Here is a 17,984-nt window from a genome sequence, read left to right as displayed (position 1 = left end):
AGTACACTGACTGAACTGCTGTGAAGAGAGAACTGAAGATGAACACCGAGCCGAGCCAGATAACGAACAAAACATTGACTCGTTCACGAGTCAAGAACCGTTTCTGTCAGACACGTCCGATTCGTGAACCGAGGAGCTGATGATACTGCGCATGTGTGATTCAGCGTGAAGCAGACCGACACACAGAGCGTCTGAACTAAACTGATTCTGTGCTAGTCTTATGAGCACGGGTAAACCGAAGGCTTGAATCAAGGGAAATCATCGCAAATGACGCCATTATGTTGAGAGCAAAAGAACCGGTGAACCGTTTTCTTCAACCGGTTTATTGAATCGAACTGTTTGAGTACATGAACTCTGGGATATTGGTTTGTTTGAACTTAGAGGGAGTCTCAGCCACATTTAAAAAGTTAACAGCTTAAGTCATTTGTGGATTAATGTGTATTAGAGACGCAAACCGTTTTAAACGATTCATTTCGATTTGGTGAACTGAATGATTAGTTCGTGAACCGGATATCCAGACTGTTTCGATTTGAACTATCTCTCACAACAGACACGGAAGAGAAGACAATGCTGAATAAAGTCGTCGTTTCTGATGTCACATGGACTACTTTGTTTATGTTTTTCTTACCTTTCTGGACATGGACAGTATACCGTACACACAGCTTCAATGGAGGGACTGAGAGCTCTCGGACTAAATCTAAAATATCTTAAACTGTGTCCCGAAGATAAAAGGAGGTCTTACATGTTTGGAACAGCATATGGGTGAGTTATTAATGACATAATTTTCATTTTTGGGTGAACTAACCCTTTAACATTGTGAGTGCCACACTCGCTCACACACACAGTCCGGAAGATTTTTAGAAAAGAGAAAGTTTCCTATAACATTTTGAATTAAATTGTTTAAATTGTAATGGAAGTGTTTTGCTGTAAGATTGAGGAATAATTATTTCAAACAATAAATGTGATTACCATAATATGACCACAAATTACATGTGCATGTTTTGTGTTGGTATTATAGTCCAGTGAGGACATCTGTAGCACTCTTTGAACTTACACAGTTGAGAAGGAAGTTTACTTTTCTTATCTACTACAGTTTGTAAAAAACAAAAAAGGGAATATTATATGAAACTATAAGATGCAAGGCACCAAACAAAACTTAAAATGTTAAAGCCTGTTAGGATTGTGTAGGATTGCAGGATGTTTCTGCTAAATCTGAGGAGTTGATCATTTTTATGATTTGGCTTGTAATCTGACACACCAAGAATTCCTCATTTGAGGTGTCTTTATGTTAAGTGAATCGTGTGAAATGACATATTCTGATATTTTTTTTATGTATTTTTTTTTCAGTGTTAAAACACAAATAAATAAGTACTGGATATGTATTAAATAACTTGATGAACTACTGCATGGTTATATTTATTATTATTACTATTAAGTTGGCTTATTAGAAAGCTTATTTACTAGTGTTTGGATTGGGGATGATTGCTTGCAATTATGCACAATTTACTGTTATTATTAAAGTATGTACTTGTGTAACTGCATCACCTTAAATTAAAGTGTTACCATTTTGAATGATAAAGATTTGCATCACTTACCCTAATGGACATTTATGGGTCATATACATAATCCATATTTTGGGATGCGGTGCAATTAAACCCTGGTGCATTTAAACCTAATGCATTTGTTGTTTGTATTTTCCATCTGACAAATAAATGTTAAACACAGTGTTCATTTAGCTGATGCCTTTCTGCAAATGTAGCATATTGTTTATTTTGTATTGTATTTTTATTGTGGCAGTGTTAATGAGCATCTGCAGTAATAGTCTGAAATGAACCAAACAGTTTACAGGAGCTGCACTGTTCACATGAGGTTTGCTGAGATGTCTTTGAGCAGACTGCCCTCTAGTGGCATACAAATAAAATCAAGTCTGTACGACCCTTCTGAGAAGAATAGATGATGATTGCAGAGAAAGAAAAAAAAAGTTAATTTGTATTTCACTGAGATTCTTTTCACCACATCTGCCTATTATTGTAATTATTGTAATTAATTTTTTCCAAACACATACCTACAGCCTATGTGGTGCACAACGTTACTTTGAAATTATACAATTAGAAAGGATTTTTGAACAGTTCATGGACAAAGGATTACAAATACTAGGCTATTTATAAAATCATTATATAATGTATATGTATTTTATATGATTACATTAGTTCTCAACCGTTTCATAAGAATCATTGTAGCCTACTTATGCATTCATGTCGTGCCATTAACCAAGATCTAACACACATATGCAAATGTGTTGTAGTGTTTTCTCATAACTGACTGATTGAGCATTTGCTCCCTTAATGGTGTCTGTAACAAATGTGTGTATGAAGATCATAGGTAAGAACTGCAGAGGAGAACGAATAAGACCTCAGGGCTTCCCTTTCTGGAGCAGCATCTGGACTTCATTACCCATATTTACACAGTATGTGCATTTAAGCCCGTTTTGATCTCTACGTTTTCCTCCAATCTTTCCAGTATTTAATGGACTGCCAAGCCTTACATCTAGAATGAGGCTGAATCTACAGCAATAAATCTGGCCTCACGACCGCAGGCGCGGAGCTCTGCCTCTCAGTGCCGCGTGGTTTGTGCTTCTGCTGAACGACAGGCAGGTCAAGACAGCGCCAAGCCCTGCGCATGCATGCTAAAGATGCTGTATTACAGGCTTTATGGAAAGTGAGACCACATGTGTGTTCCTATGCACTAAAAATGAATTGTGCGTTCATTCATGCTGACTGTGAGCAGGTTGGGATAAAACGATGAAGAAGGCGTCGCTAGAGTTTTTTTCTGGGGCACGACTCAAGCTCCAGTAGCCTAATCATTTCCAATATAATATTTTAGCAATATGCAGGGCCATCCTTGAGGGGGTGCAACTGGTGCAGCTTGAGAGGGGCCCACGGTTTTCTTAGTATTTTTGTCTTGTTTTCCAGTAAAAATACATTAAAAGGATATCAAGCCTTGTTTTCTGAATAATGTATCAAATTGGAGTGAGTTTAAGCTTACCAAAGGCGTACGAAATATAAGATAAGAAGGGGAAACGATCATTTTTCTGGCAGATTTATCTATTTTGCTACATTTTCAGAAAACAAAGCTTAATATGTTATTTTGCTTTTTAAGTCACCAGTTTGGTGACTTTTACGTTCCACAGAAGGAAAAATGCAACATCAACACATCAGTGTTGCTATTTCACTGTTAGCTCGGTTAAGTTTTTACCCAAAAATAAATAAATAAAAAGCCATCCTCTTTCGAGTTTGATTTTAGCTCCTGTTATTTGGAGAAAGATTGTCTTATTTCCAATCTCAGAGCTGTAGGTGCCTTATCTAAACCAGTTTATGATAAAACCAAATGTATCCTCAGTTTGCAAGGTCAGGTCATGAAATAAAATGAAGGAGTAAATTTATCTGCGCAGTTTTCCAGTCTCCTGAAGATGAACACTTATCAGTCAGCCATGTGGCACGGCCGCACATCTTTAAACCATTTGTGGAGAAGGCAGATAAAGAAGCTCATTCAGAGCTCCCTTCATCTCAGGGGAAGTGGATGAGACTCGCTCTTAAGAGACCGACTCGCTGCTGCTTTAACCTCTCTTTATGGATTAAATACCAATTATAATGAAGCAGCATTTGATCAAACCTACAGTAAAACAGCAACATTGTCAAACATTATTACAATGTACAATAGCTGTTTTTTATTTGATGGCAGTTATTTAAAGGTTCTCTAACTCTCCTTAGCCTCTCAGTTTAGTTGGGCAAAGGATTTCCTGAAGATAACATGACTTTCAATCTTTTTGCCCCCAAGACCCCTCTATGAGGAAATATTCCAGGGTCCCTACACTTGACTTGTTGACAAGTATAAATGTGATTCAAGACCGCTTTTTCCATTGTAGTAAATCCCCATTCCTAGCAAACCTTTGAGAGTGGAGTAATATATCTTAAAGTTTGAGGAGAAAGGGGTTACTCTTATGGGTATATATAACACCTTTTAAAGAGCCTTTTTTTATAGTGTTCAATATTTACCGTACTTTGTTTACACTTTTATTCCTCATATTCCTTTAAGCTGCGGTAGGGAACTTTTGACGCTCTAGCTTTTAATAAACAGAACTGCTTGCGTCTTGTGGAAGAACATCGTAGCCGGAACTACTTCTCTCTGTTTATGTCTATGAAGAATCACAAAGGTACTGGGTTACTCCGCCACGGTACCCCCGAAGCAATCTAAAATAGTCCGAATATAAACACTTATTATAGGTGCACCCTAGTAATTCAGGACAAGCCAAAAACACGGTTTGGAAAATGGATTCATGGTGTACTCGCTTATTATATACATTTTTCTACATTTTGAACACAAACAAAGTTACGGACCGCAGCTCTGATTGGTTGTTTCTTACCGGGAGCGCATGACTTTATGCAAATGGCAATAGCACCACTGGGAGGAGCCAGAGGAGCTTGATTTTTTTCACAGATTATCTGTCTCATATTCTACTGTCAGGAGATAATGACAGGTTTAATAAATATGTAAAAAATATATTTTTTACAAAAGTTCCCTACAGCACCTTTAACTTGATTTGAAGAAAATGTGTTAATCTCTGAGAAACATGAAGACACACAGCTCATTTAAATATGAAAGTGAATGTAGCCAGTGCTCTGTTGTGAGGAGAGGAGGCAGCAGTGCCTGAGCTCAGCGGTTACATAATTGCATGCAGCTGCTGTTGATTGGAGCTGATTTGTGGTTCCACTGTTATACTGTGGCTCACTGACACACACACACACACACACACACACACACACACACACACACACACACACACACACACACACACACACACACACACACACACACACACACACACACACCATCAGGCTCCTTGTCAAACCATGATGCTTAACCCAGCCAGTGAAACCTGCCATATGAAACTTTGAGACAAAGCATACATAAAAAAATCTTGATATTTAAATGCTTCGTTTTATTATCAAAACATATGATGCAACGCAATACAGTGATGATTGACTTGTGAAGCACAGCAAATTGCCAGAACTGATTTTTGTCTTGTTCAAACAAGATCTGTAAACAGAAATCTAGCAGTAATTTTGTGGAAAGGGCTGTATGCGGGGGAAACTCCTCAACATATTCTGGTGCAGACATGCCCAGGGCTTTCAAATATAGGTCTACTGATCATTTCATGACCTGCAAAAATGTCAAAAACTTCATTTAGTCAGATCTCTCCTCCACCATCAGCAAATCCAAGCCTTGAATAATCACCCCAAACACATGGAGTGTATAGCTTTTATTGAACCAGTATGTGCTAAAATATACAGAACACTTACACTTGCCAATCCAGCGGCAACATAGTGATCAAGATGTGATGATTTAGAGGAATCCTCCATCCTTTTTCTCCCAGATTTCATTGTGTATGGTACAGATTTCATTTCATGGACAATAATAAAAATAAAAAAAACTACTTAAAAAATGGCTTGTTTTCCCGTCATATTTGCTCATTTTCACTAGAGGGATGTGGGTACAATGTGCCAATCTATCCAGCTTAACTTTACTATTGTAGGCGGTTTCTACAACAACAAAAAGTCCATTACCAAAAAAAAAGAAAAATTCAGATTTTCCAGTTCTGGGATTCATAGAAAGGTTCATTCTTCAGTACAATACATACCATATTTTTAAAAAATGAAAAGAAATGAAAGGAACAAAAAGAACATAACACTGTTGATCTTTTTCTAATAAAAGTTGTTAGCAGTTATTTTCAATACATTACTTTTTTGCATTTAAAGAGCTTTGCTAATAAGTCATAAAGCTTTCTCACAGTAGCTTTTGACCGACATCTTTCTGCACTGCTTAGCTGCTATTAGATTAAGACTGCAGTATGAGGAATAAATCCAAAGAATGGCTCTGAAACGACATGAGAACAAGAGTCACGCTGAAGATAACATCTCCCATTCCATCGGTCAGATTTAATTCAGTTGTCCTCTCATCCGACCACACAAGCGCCATCTTCTGGATCCTGTGCTGTTACGTCACATAATTCATTTAATTGTACCAGCTGCAGTGGTTGTGTTGTTTAGTGCAAAAAAACGACCCTTTTGAAATCATTCAGTCTGCTGTGTAACCTATACTTTAAGACGAAATGAATTAGAAAATCATAGAATAGGAATAAAAAAAAAAAAAAGCGCATGTTCCAGTTTGATGCTTTCAGAAAGAACACTACTATAAACGACGGCATCGTTCTCCCTAATAATCACACCGGCTACTAACCTTTCTATTATCGTAACGTGAGTTTCTGACATCCGATAAGAAACAGACATAACAGCACCGTTTGGAAAAGAAGAGTCATTAAGAACGCCCGGAGACAGCCTCGGTCTTCATTAGCAGTTTCCATGACTCTTGCTGACATCGAGAGAGTAGTCTGCTCCCCTCAAAGTCTGCTTCAGATTGCTGATGCGTTTCAGTCTAAACAACAACAGACCATTAGCAGGTCGCTGCCTTCATCTGACCTCGTTTCCAGTTCGGCTCACATGGCCGCTAGGGGTCCTCGTCCATATCATCGAGGTTCGGAGCCATGATGAAGTGCTTGGGATGCATCAGACTGTGCTCGTAAGCGTACTTTTCCCAGCGCGCATCGTCGCTCTCGTGAGTGATGTAGCGTTCCCCCCGGCGCGTCTCGAACTCTCGCAGATCCAGCCACGTCTGGTAGTCCTGGGGCAGTGCAGACAGGGATAAGTTGAGGAATAAAGCTCGGAAACACTCAGAGAAGCTGTTTTACAGGTTTTTAGGGTCCTTACCTGTAGCCACGGATGACTGAGGGTCTTGTCCACACTGTAACGTTTCCTCATCTTGACTTGGAGAAGGTTGTTGATCAGATCTGTAGCTATAGAGTTAAATCGGCTGGTTAATACATGATCAGGATGTTACAACATTACAGATCTGGGCCACATTTCCAAAGACATCAATCTGTACCCTTATATAAACAAGAGGTTTATTCAAGTGTACTGTTGGTGTACTTGTTTTAACCCAAAAATGTGTACATCTAGTGTACTTTCTATCTCTGATAAGTACATAAAACGTTCTTTCTCATAATTCTTAGTAAATGAGAAAACAATAATTGGCATATACTTAACAGGTGTACAGAAAATTTTTATATTTGGCCTATTCAGATGAAATAATAATCAGAAAAATATAAACATATAAAATGCTTCTTTATGGTATTGCTTCAGAATCCATGTTCAAGTTTATAGTAACAAGACAGCTTTGGGGTTAAATAGCTTATAAGTAACAAATAATTTATAAACGGTTTAGTAAAAGATTGTCTATTTGTAGAATTAAAATTTTGGGAGAGTCAAACCGATAGTCTTTTAAACCGGGACCCAGAGTGAATAAATCCCAGAGTGGACAGCGGATCTGTATATTTTCTGAAACTATGATGTCACGTCTCGCCGCTAGTCAGACACTGCTACGTCACGTAATGCTAACAAAAACATGAACACACACTGAACGATTGTCTTTTTATTAACTGACATTAACACATTAATACATGGACTATGTGTGCGGTATACAAATGAACATGGAACAGTACATGTCTTCTTCTTTGTGGCAGAATTAGAGCGCCACATACTGGTCTGGCATGTGTACTACAGCATTTTGTGTTGGTTTCGTGTGGACGCAGATATTTTTTGAGGGTTCATACATTTTTGCTCTAAGAGTAAGTGTTTTAGCTCTTCAATCTGTAGTCAAGAGGACTCCTAGATCACGCTGTGGCCAGCAATACACATTTGAATGTAAACATTTCACTATATTTTCGCTTTAAATGAATGGTGCACTTTTCATGTGCGAGTTAGACAAGACCATAGATACCTATGAGCATTTATAGTCTATTTCATGGGCTTCATATCTAAGGTTGAATGAATGGTAATATAGTAATACAAAATAAATATAGAGCTGTTATGTGAGTTTCTTCACACAAAGTGTAATGATGATTTTGAGTATAATTGCTCCCACAAAAATAAGCCGAACTATAAAACTAAACATGTAATGATGTGAAACGCAGAGACAGAGAAAAGACATTTATAGTCTGGAGGAGGAGTGTGACAGGCTGAAATTGGGAGAGGCTGATATAATCTCTCAGGTCTGGGGCGGAAAGAACTATTCTAAACAGACGTGGGGGTGGACAGTCTGCGCGTCGTCTGACAGACATCTAGACATCTCCCTCTTTCTTCAGACAAATGAAAACACCTTATCCCTCATGCACTACTGCCTATTTCTTCCAAAGAAATGTACAAAACCAATTTATGTTTTGGCTTATTCTCAGTAACTACAACTACTCCGTAACAAAAACATGGTGGTGCAGAGAAGGAAACAGGTTCAATCTTTAGAAAGTAGCTTGAAATCATTAAAGCGTGACTTCTTACCTTCAGCAGAGATCTCTTTCCAGGGTGCTGGTGGGTACATGAACGCTGCGTTCTGGATTTGGTCGTTAATGTCCTCGTCCTCATTAAAGGGGAAGGTGCCACTCAAACTGACATAGATAATGACACCCACTGACCACATGTCCAGGGAACGGTTGTAGCCTTTACTGCGCAGCACCTCTGGGGCCAGATACGCTGGTGTGCCCACCACTGAACGCCGGAAAGACTTTTCCCCAATGATCCGAGCAAACCCAAAGTCACACAATTTTACCTGAAACAAGAGCGTGATCTCACTGAGCAAGTGGTCTCAGGTTTTGTCAACTCAAACCCCTAGTTTGGGAAACGCAGTGCTCATTATATGGTGATGGTTTTAACAAACTGTTGTTTACCTGAGGAAAGGGCTCCGCGGATGCCAACAGCACATTCTCTGGCTTCAGGTCACAGTGAACAATGTTCTTGAAATGGAGATGTCTCAAAGCCACAAGGATCTAGGACAGTAAAGCAGTCACTTAACTGCATGCAGGTGTCAGCTGGATGGTCTTTCAGAAGCTGAATCTGGCCATCAATGTAAAATGCTCTTCTAATGTCAAAGAAAAACCCTTCATTTGTTCTGGCCGGATGGATGAAAGCATTCTAGATGAGCTGCTAATGATTTCTAATATGAAACGTACAGCTTTCTAGTTATCTGGACTGCTATAGAGAAATGCCAGTAACCTTTTTTTAGCAGGCATGCTGTCCGAATAAATGGTTAGTTTAATATAAAAGTTTTAATAGGTAAAACAGGCAAGAGGAAATGTAAAAACACACGCTTAAGAATCCTAAAAACACTCATATCACGTTACTGTTCAAATGTTTGGGGTTAGTAACAATGTTTTTAGTAACACAACTTTCTTGTTTTTAAAGAAATTAATACTTTAATTCAGCAAGAACATTACATTGATGACTTATAAATGAATAAATGTTCTTAAAGACAGGTTTTCGGCAAAACTGAAATGTCTGAAATGACATTTCAGTTTTTTGACATTTCTGAAATGTCAGAAATGTCTCTTCAGCATTACTTTTAGCATCACGTGACACTGAAGACTGGAGTAATGATGATAAAAAGAAATTCAGCTTTGCATCACAGGAATACATTTCATTTGAAAATATATTCTCATAGAAAACAGTTCTTTTTGAATTGCAATAATATTTCATAAATTCACTGTTTTATGGTATTTCTGAGCAAATAAATGCAACACTGGCGAGCTTAAGAGACTTCTTGCAAGAACATTAAAAAATCTTACTGACCCCAAACTTTGAACAGTGGTGTATGAATGCTTGGTTTGATAGATGCGAGACCAACACCACTGACATCGAGCTACATGTCGAGAACAAACATGGATGCAATCACAGTCATTAAACATGGCCATTTATTTTCATTGAAACAGAAGCATCTCAGCCACATCACAGCAGCTCTGTGGCTTCAGATCCATGACTAATAGATGAGCTCTCGTGGCCCCCAGGGGCCCAACTGCTCAACCCACAGACTCGCCGCCGCTCGAATTTAGCTCTAGATGAGATCCAGACTACTGCCTCATCCAAACAAAATGCACTTCAGAATACAGGAGACAAACATGAGAAATTGGATTTGCAGGGACGGAAGAAAACAAAGATATCTGCAAACCTGTGTGACGAGAAACTTGGTGATGCGCTCTGGGAGTTTGCTCTTCTCACTGGACAAGATCATCTCCAGCATGTCACCGTGGAGCTTCTCCATGACCACGAAGACTCTCTCTGGAGTCTCAAACATACACTCCAGGTTTACAATCCCAGGATGATGCAGATTCTGTAAGAGAAGAAGAGCAGTCACATATGAAACAGATTGTCTCCAGCATTATGAATGAAGGAAGTCACGTTTCTACAGCCAGAATTTGTCAATTATCAAATTAAAAGGACTGATCACCTGTAAAATGGCAACCTCGTTTCTCAGCTGGCTCTCCTGTTTGGTGGGGAACCTCATCTTGTCTATTACTTTGATGGCCACATCTCTGCCTGTTTTTCTATGTTTCCCTTAAAACAGATAAAGGGGATATATTAAGAATTAGACAACTATAACATAATATAATATAATATAATGATATGATATGATATGATCTCAATTTACCACTGTAACCACCCTAAAACATTTTTTGTAAAATACATTTACACTTAAAAAATATTTAAAGCTATGAAATTAATGAATTACACCTTATAAATGTAGTAAATTTGGTACTAAGGAGTTAACCAAAGTTTAAAAAAGTAAGTAATCTGTGCACAATGAAGAGAGGGAAAGCATGCTTTGATATGGACTGAACAAGGACAGTAAATGTTGAAATGAAGTGCTATTTTGTTTGTTTGTTTACATCACTCATTAATATTGGTTTTAAAATTGGCTTACTCATGTATTTGAGTTATCTTAAAGATGAAGAAAATTACTTAGGAAATAAGTTATAATTGCAGTCTTTGAAAGTGATCAGCAAAATATCTACAGTCTCAAATACTAGTTTGTTTTTGTGAAATATATGAAAATAATAGATTTAAACTTAAGTGACATCCAGAGGTTTTATTAAGGTAGTACAGTTATATATTACTGGTATATTCACAAAGTTTTGAAAAATAATTATAAAGAATTATTATTATTATTTTTGTCAGAATGTACCTCCGTAAACGATGCCAAACTGGCCAGAACCCAAGACTTCATCAGCAAAGATCTGATAGATTGAGCTGATGTCCTAAAGATGGAGCAAAAAAATAAATATTAAAATCAAATACAATTTCACCAGTACATTCAATCCATATACAATTTCTCAGTCTACAGTTGAATTAATAATCCCACATTTTTTTTATTTCCTCTCTCAGTTCTTCACTCTTGACCGTGGACATGACCAAACATGCAGAAGTGTGAATAAAGAGAGTGTGTAGTTGTGAAATATTTTCGGTAAACACAGTCAGACACTCACCACATTTTCCTGGATTTGACTGTTAGAAACAGAAATGCTGATTGACAGTTCCTCTGCAAAACAATACACACACATTGAGATTAGCTTTGGCATTTCATCTGGGTAATCTAGATATATATATATATATATATATATATATATATATATATATATATATATATATATATATATATATATATATATATATATATATATATATATATATATATATATATATATATATATATAATTATTCTTTTAATAATAGTTTAATTATTTTTTAAGTTATTATTTTTGAGTTATCATGAGGCTGGTCACTTAAAAATTTAATTACTTAAACATTTTTCACAGTCCTATTCCCGTTCCTGTGCAGAATGTGCATATCATACCTGACATATATAATAAATGGTCAATTTCTCTGAAAATGACAAGTGTGAGCGACATAGTAATTATTTGAAGGCACACTTTGTGCTCTTTCTGTTTATTTTCTGGGTTGGATTTGCCTACAGACGAACCCTTAATTAAGTATGTCACTCATCTCTGGGCTGAAATCTCTTCTGAATACTGAATCAAAAGTGTGTTTGCTTCAGAACTAAACAGCTTTCATTAATCCAGACCTGTCAAACCTCTTTAATCTTCTGTCTCTCAGCACAATTAAATCGAGGTGCATCAGGATATTAAATACTTAAGCTCAGCCATTTACTCTCCAGAACAGAGCTGCAAATCTGCTTGAAAGTCACTATTCACAGCTGTCTCAGTCTGAACCATTGCTTCATCAATGGCTGCTTGTTTGGACATTTTTAAACGTTCAACTTCATTCTGTTTCAGTGATTTATCATATATGCTGATCCTTACATCCAAAAATCATTCGGCACCATGCTGTTGACTTATGTTGCATCTGCAGTACTTAGAATATTGTGAATATTGTTCAATTTAATGCATCCTGGCTGAACAAAAGCATTTATGTTTCCAGTGTTTAACTAATCACCTGTCTGAATGATCAGGCAAAAGCTGCTTCCTCAAGAAAGTTTAGTCTTGTCAGTTTAAACATTAAAGTATATATATATATATACACATACACACAAACACAAACACATATATTATTAAAGTGGCAATCAGTTCACTAAATAATGTTAACTTGACTGCTTCCTTTTCAACAGAAGAAAGAAATGCAAACAGGTCTGGGACAACTTGAGTGTAAGTAATTGATGACAGCCTCTTTAAGCCTTAAAGCGACAGTCTGCCTAAAAAATAAATTATGCTCAAACTGTTTCATGAAGTGCCAGGTGTTCAAAATCTACAATTCTGGGGTCTCATTTATAAAACTCTCTGTAGATTTCATCCTAAAAATGCACAAAATCTGGAATTTTAATGCCAGAACCTGCGCAAAAATCCCAGTGAGGAGAAGATTGTGCGTATGTGCATCTCCACCGCGACTCCTCTCCGAGATCACCAAACATGGAGCTTACAACGCCCTTAACCATATCTGCATATCATTTCCAAGCACATGAGTCATGACACCATGTTTAACACCGAAACTTTAGGAAATATGAGATACGGACTATAATGCCATTTGTGCCATACACATTATTTTAATTTTATTATTTTAAACAGAACGGCTGAAACGTCCTTCAAATTCAGGGCTGGGCAATGTCTACAAATTTGGCATCGGACAAGGTCTACAGTGAAACATCGCGATGGATAATGACATCGGCTTGGGCGAGCGTGAATCATTATAAGGGAAAACAACTAACGATTCCTAACACCGTGTCTACACCGGATGCGCGACAAATACTATATAACCACTGATCTATAACGGAGATTCATTATATATAGATCAGTCAGTAGAACTCATTACGATCAGTGATGCTGTCTACACCGGATGCGGCGCGGCACCACACTACAAATCCCTGACAGAAAACAGCTGCCGCGTTCTGACACACATTTCAGCAGTTGCTTTGTCGTGTCCAGTGTAGTCATGACTGAGGACAATGGGAAATGATTTGCAGATCCTCAGTACCACAAACATAAAATCTTGTAAAATTAGTTTTAAGTACTGCAGCTCCATAGTATAAATTAGCGGTTCTCAATTCCAGTCCTCTATTTAATATGTCTCTCTTTATTAACACACCTTATTCAAATAATCAGCTCGTTTAAAATGAGCTCCTTGCATGAACCGTGTTCCCGTTGACATGGTCCCTACACAGTGTTGATTGCTCCCTATTCCCTGAGTTTACTTCACTTCGGAACATTAATTCACGGATTTGCACTGCACAACGTCTTCACACGGACAAGTGTGACAACTCATTCACGTCTCACACACTTCAATGCACTTTAAATGGAACATATACGTTGGATTCGAACTAGAATCATGGTGAAATATCCTGTGATGTCCACTTCGCAGGGCACTTATGTTCGAATGGAACAAACCTCTGATGCAAAAGAGAAACATTCAAAATGTGCAGCGCAAGGGGACCCGAGGACTGGAATTGAGAACCGCTGGTATAAAATGAGTAGGCCTATGTGTGATCGCAATTCTAGAAATTAAAAAGTGATCGTGCATTAAAAAAAATAAATAAATACAGTGTGATTTTTCATAATGTTGTGGAAATGCCTTCACATGACATTAACACCTCTGTGCAGATGCAATTGTACAGTAAACTATCATCATTGTTCCTATTAAATAAATGGACAATGGACCGTTCGACCACTGAATCCAGCAGTGTCCGGCATAACATCGAAGTGCACATCATTGATCATTGTTCTCACTAAAAATATTTTTTGATCTGCAGTTTAGTTTTATTATGAATTATTGTGCACCTATAGCACTCCTCGCTATGTCTGAATTAACATATTTTGTGTTTGACTTCTGCGTGATGAATCTTGTAATTTCAGTTCTTATCTCCATTAATGAGAGTGGAATATTTAATGCGAATGCATATCGAAATGGAAACAGTTTACTTCAATACTTTACTCCAAAAGAGTTTGTATGCATGGTCTAAATTGTCCGTAAGTTTATTTTTTATAAGTCCAGATATGTGCGTGGTTATGCTTACGCATATTTTTATGTCATTTTGTGTGAACACAACGTTTATAAATGAGATCCCTGGTCTTTCTATATGGCTTAAAACAATCACTGTAAACAAATATTTTTTGTAATTGTAAATAAAACTAAGTCACAACAAGAAAATATTGTTCCTTCAAAATTTCAAGTTTCATTCAGTGTGTTACTTGCTGTTTCTTTGTTATTCTTTGTGAAATTTACTAGCAATTCCTGAGTGAAACAGTTTCAAAATAAAATAAAAAAAATATATATACACTAATCATATGGAAACTATATATATATATATATATATATATATATATATATATATATATATATATATATATATATATATATATATTTTTTTTATAATTTACCAATTGTATGTAAAAGAGCAGTATGTGCATTCGGTTAAATATCTCCTTTTTGTTTCATGGATAAAAATGAAGATACACTTCACATGTTTTTAAATGAAAGAGCTCTGACTTTGCTACTCACTGTGATCTTTACTCTGTCCTGCAGCGGCGCCCACACTGGGCTGTGGTGTTACTGGAACGGGCATCAGGGCCTGGCGGATGGCCCTCTCCCAGCCCTGGGCCACCTCCAGCCCCACGCCACCGGCAGCCAGCGCAGGGTTGTGGATGTGGAGGTGGGGGCCGCCGGTGTTCTCACCAACATAGTACACCATGGTGGCAGTGATGACCTCGAAGCAGTGCGGATTGCCCCCCAAGGCTAAACTACTGAAGTCACGCGCAACCTCCACCTGCAAGATCTCTGACAGGGGAATCTCCTGTAGGTCAGACAATGAGTCAGAAATTTAGACGCTGACTCAAGTGTCAGCTAGATAAGATCGTTTAACCAATTAAACAACCTAGCATTTGCTCTTTGGGTCTGGAAATGAGTCATTAAATGAATCCACGTGGTGTTGAATAAAAAACGTCCAGTCCAGTATAAAATGGTGTTCAAAATCAACTCTATGGTGTCAAAGTGACCAGGATCTCGCTGATGAGAAGTAAAGGGCAGTCCCTTTCCAAGTCCATGTGGTTCCTCCAGGTTCAAAAAGGTAGTCTGAAATGTTCCTTATCACATGTCTGCGAATTCAGCCCAAGCCTGCAGTCTAGGGTAAAGCTTCGATCTTCACTGACGACGCAGACCTAATGTGCCAAGTCTGATTATGACAGTCTCTTAAGAGTCCACCTTCTGTCCAGCCCCCAAACTTGCTCTCAGAGGAGACAGGAAAAACAGTAGCTGTGGCCAATCAGCGCAAATGCTGTGCCTGCGGTCTGCTCTGAATATGAGATGAAGTGCTTGTGGTCTGGTGGGTGAATCATGTGACCCAACCCTATGAAGAGCTCCATGATTACAGGGGAGCGCTTGTGTGCATACGTGTATGAGTGTGCAAGCAAGTCTTACTCTAGCCACCGATACATTATGTAGGAGGTGGTCACACTTAAGGAGGTGGGCTGTGGTTAGCCCGAGAAAGGCCTGGAACCCCCTTACCCCAAAAAACCAAAAGTACAGGGCTTCTATCTTCAAAAGAGAACACTATGATTTCCAAATGTGCAAATCTGACTGGTTCTGTGAAGTTATAGATGAAAATCAAATGCATGATCATGTCTTACACTATAGTTTAAGTATAAAGCATTGGTTGTTTTGGGAATCATATACTTTACTCATTGTGCTGAGAAGTGTGTTTTTCTTATTGACTACCTCACGATTAGTTTGATTGTGGAAAAAACTGAGAACATTCCAATAAAGTCAAGGACAAAAATGGAAATGTTTTTTATTAACAAACTGTCATTCTTTTGAACTATGTAGTGCTTTCGTAATAGTGAATCTAACTAAGCCTGACATATATATTCTTGACAAGGTTTCAAAGAAGTAGGATCTGTTTTAGAATTTAATATCCGAGCTGAGCGCCAAGCTGATAATAAAGTGGTGTGTAAAACAGTCTTAAACACACCCTGAAGTCTCACCCAGGGTGGTGAGGTTTCCTGACTTTAGTTTTACAGCTGGGAACACTGGAGCTGCTACAGAAACATTCACTGAAACACACACGTTCTTAAAAAAAACTATGAGCATTAAAATGTTTCGATTTTCTACTGATTTTATTATGGCAATATGACCTTCATATCCCCAATCCCCAGATGTGTGAATGTTTCTGAAGATATAACCATGGCTCATTGTCATAGCAAAGTCAGAATTACCTCCTCTCCAAGGGTCACAAAACAGTTTTCTATAAAACGCGTCACTGTTCTGTTGTAATTCATCTAAAAAGGTTCCTACATGCATCTACTTTCAGAAGGCCAAATAAAGTCCTAATGCTTTCACCTAGAAACACACAGCATCTCCCTGACATGGCTGCTTCAGCATTGTGTTAACTGTGGTTACTGAAACCATGCCTTCTTTCTGTGCGTGAACATTTGGGTGGCATTACACAAATACAGCATTGAAAATTCCCATTTCCACCATCAGGGCAATAATTAAGAATTTCCATTCAACAGAAAATGTTACAAATCTCCATGAAAGAAGACGTGGGGCTATTTTGTCTGAAAGCAAGATGAGGAGGATAATGTGAGTGGCCAAAGTCTCTCCAAGGATCACAGGTGGAGAGCTGCAATAAAAAAGTTGAGTCTTCGTGTAAGAAAGGCTAAAAAATAAAAAATATGAAAATAAAATTGGAAACTGGAAATTCAAACCGGACTGGCTTCTATGGTCAGATAGAACTAAAAAAGGGAGCTTTTTATATACTGAAATATACTGCTGTTTGCATAATGTTGTGGGCCTGTTTTTCTGCCAGGAGTCCTGTGTATATTGTTCAGATAGATGGCATCACAGATTTGTTACCAACTGATAAAAAATGTAACACTGACTATCCATGCTAGAAATCTTATAATGTGCCATGGTTGGATCTTCCAACAGGACAATGATCCACAAACAAACTAAAATCAAAACAAAAATAGGTAACTGAGAACGAAAACAAGCTTCTGCAATGGCTGTCCCAGTTCTCCGACCTGAACCTGTAGAAAATGAGAGGAGTGAACTGAAGCACCACCAACACATGGAGCTGGGAATCTAAAGGGTCTGGAGAGATTCTGGATGAAGGAACGGTCTCTGATCTCTCGTCAGATGTTCTCGAAACTCTTCAGGCATTACAGGAGAAACCTCAGAGCTGTTATCTTAGCAAATAGATGTTGCAAAAAGTATTGAATAAAAGGGATTAATTACAAACATTAATTTCATAATGAGACCCCCCCCCCAACATTTTAAATAATTTTCCTCCAGTGAAAGGTTGCGTTTTTGTACATTTTTAAAAACAAAAGATAAAAAGGATTAATGATGCAGTTTTATTCTCACAGCCTTTTAAGTCATATTTACCAAGGGTATGAATAATTGGAGCACAACGGAAATATATACATATACATGTACACACCCACCCACATATATAATAACTGTAATATGATTAATCGCATTCAAAATAAACGTTTTTTAGAAAAAAGTAAAGCATTTAAATGATCTGCCACCAAATTTGCTGTAACG

At 37.8% G+C, this 17,984-nt stretch overlaps 1 protein-coding gene across 3 annotated transcripts in view; it reads right to left on the bottom strand.

The window, feature by feature from the left end:
- Positions 1–4,978: 4,978 nt before the first annotated feature.
- prkd3 (protein kinase D3) overlaps positions 4,979–17,984 on the bottom strand; it is a 75,046-nt gene continuing 62,040 nt past the window's right edge. For 2 of the 3 annotated variants that reach the window (XM_026285363.1, XM_026285365.1), the window contains exons 11-19: positions 14,943–15,234; positions 11,423–11,475; positions 11,122–11,194; positions 10,387–10,493; positions 10,108–10,269; positions 8,834–8,932; positions 8,448–8,715; positions 6,825–6,910; positions 6,565–6,738 (exon numbers count right to left, since the gene is read on the bottom strand). In XM_026285363.1, the coding sequence (XP_026141148.1) occupies positions 6,565–6,738; positions 6,825–6,910; positions 8,448–8,715; positions 8,834–8,932; positions 10,108–10,269; positions 10,387–10,493; positions 11,122–11,194; positions 11,423–11,475; positions 14,943–15,234 (1,314 nt within the window). Of the gene's footprint in view, positions 6,739–6,824; positions 6,911–8,447; positions 8,716–8,833; positions 8,933–10,107; positions 10,270–10,386; positions 10,494–11,121; positions 11,195–11,422; positions 11,476–14,942; positions 15,235–17,984 lie in introns of all 3 variants that reach the window. The other variant, XM_026285364.1, reaches the window with a different exon arrangement.

This window comes from Carassius auratus, chromosome 17, assembly GCF_003368295.1.
Source record: "Carassius auratus strain Wakin chromosome 17, ASM336829v1, whole genome shotgun sequence".
NCBI classification, from domain to species: Eukaryota; Metazoa; Chordata; class Actinopteri; order Cypriniformes; family Cyprinidae; genus Carassius; species Carassius auratus.
The sequence above is the reverse complement of the archived record's forward strand: the minus strand, read 5'-3'. Positions and strand labels throughout refer to the sequence as shown.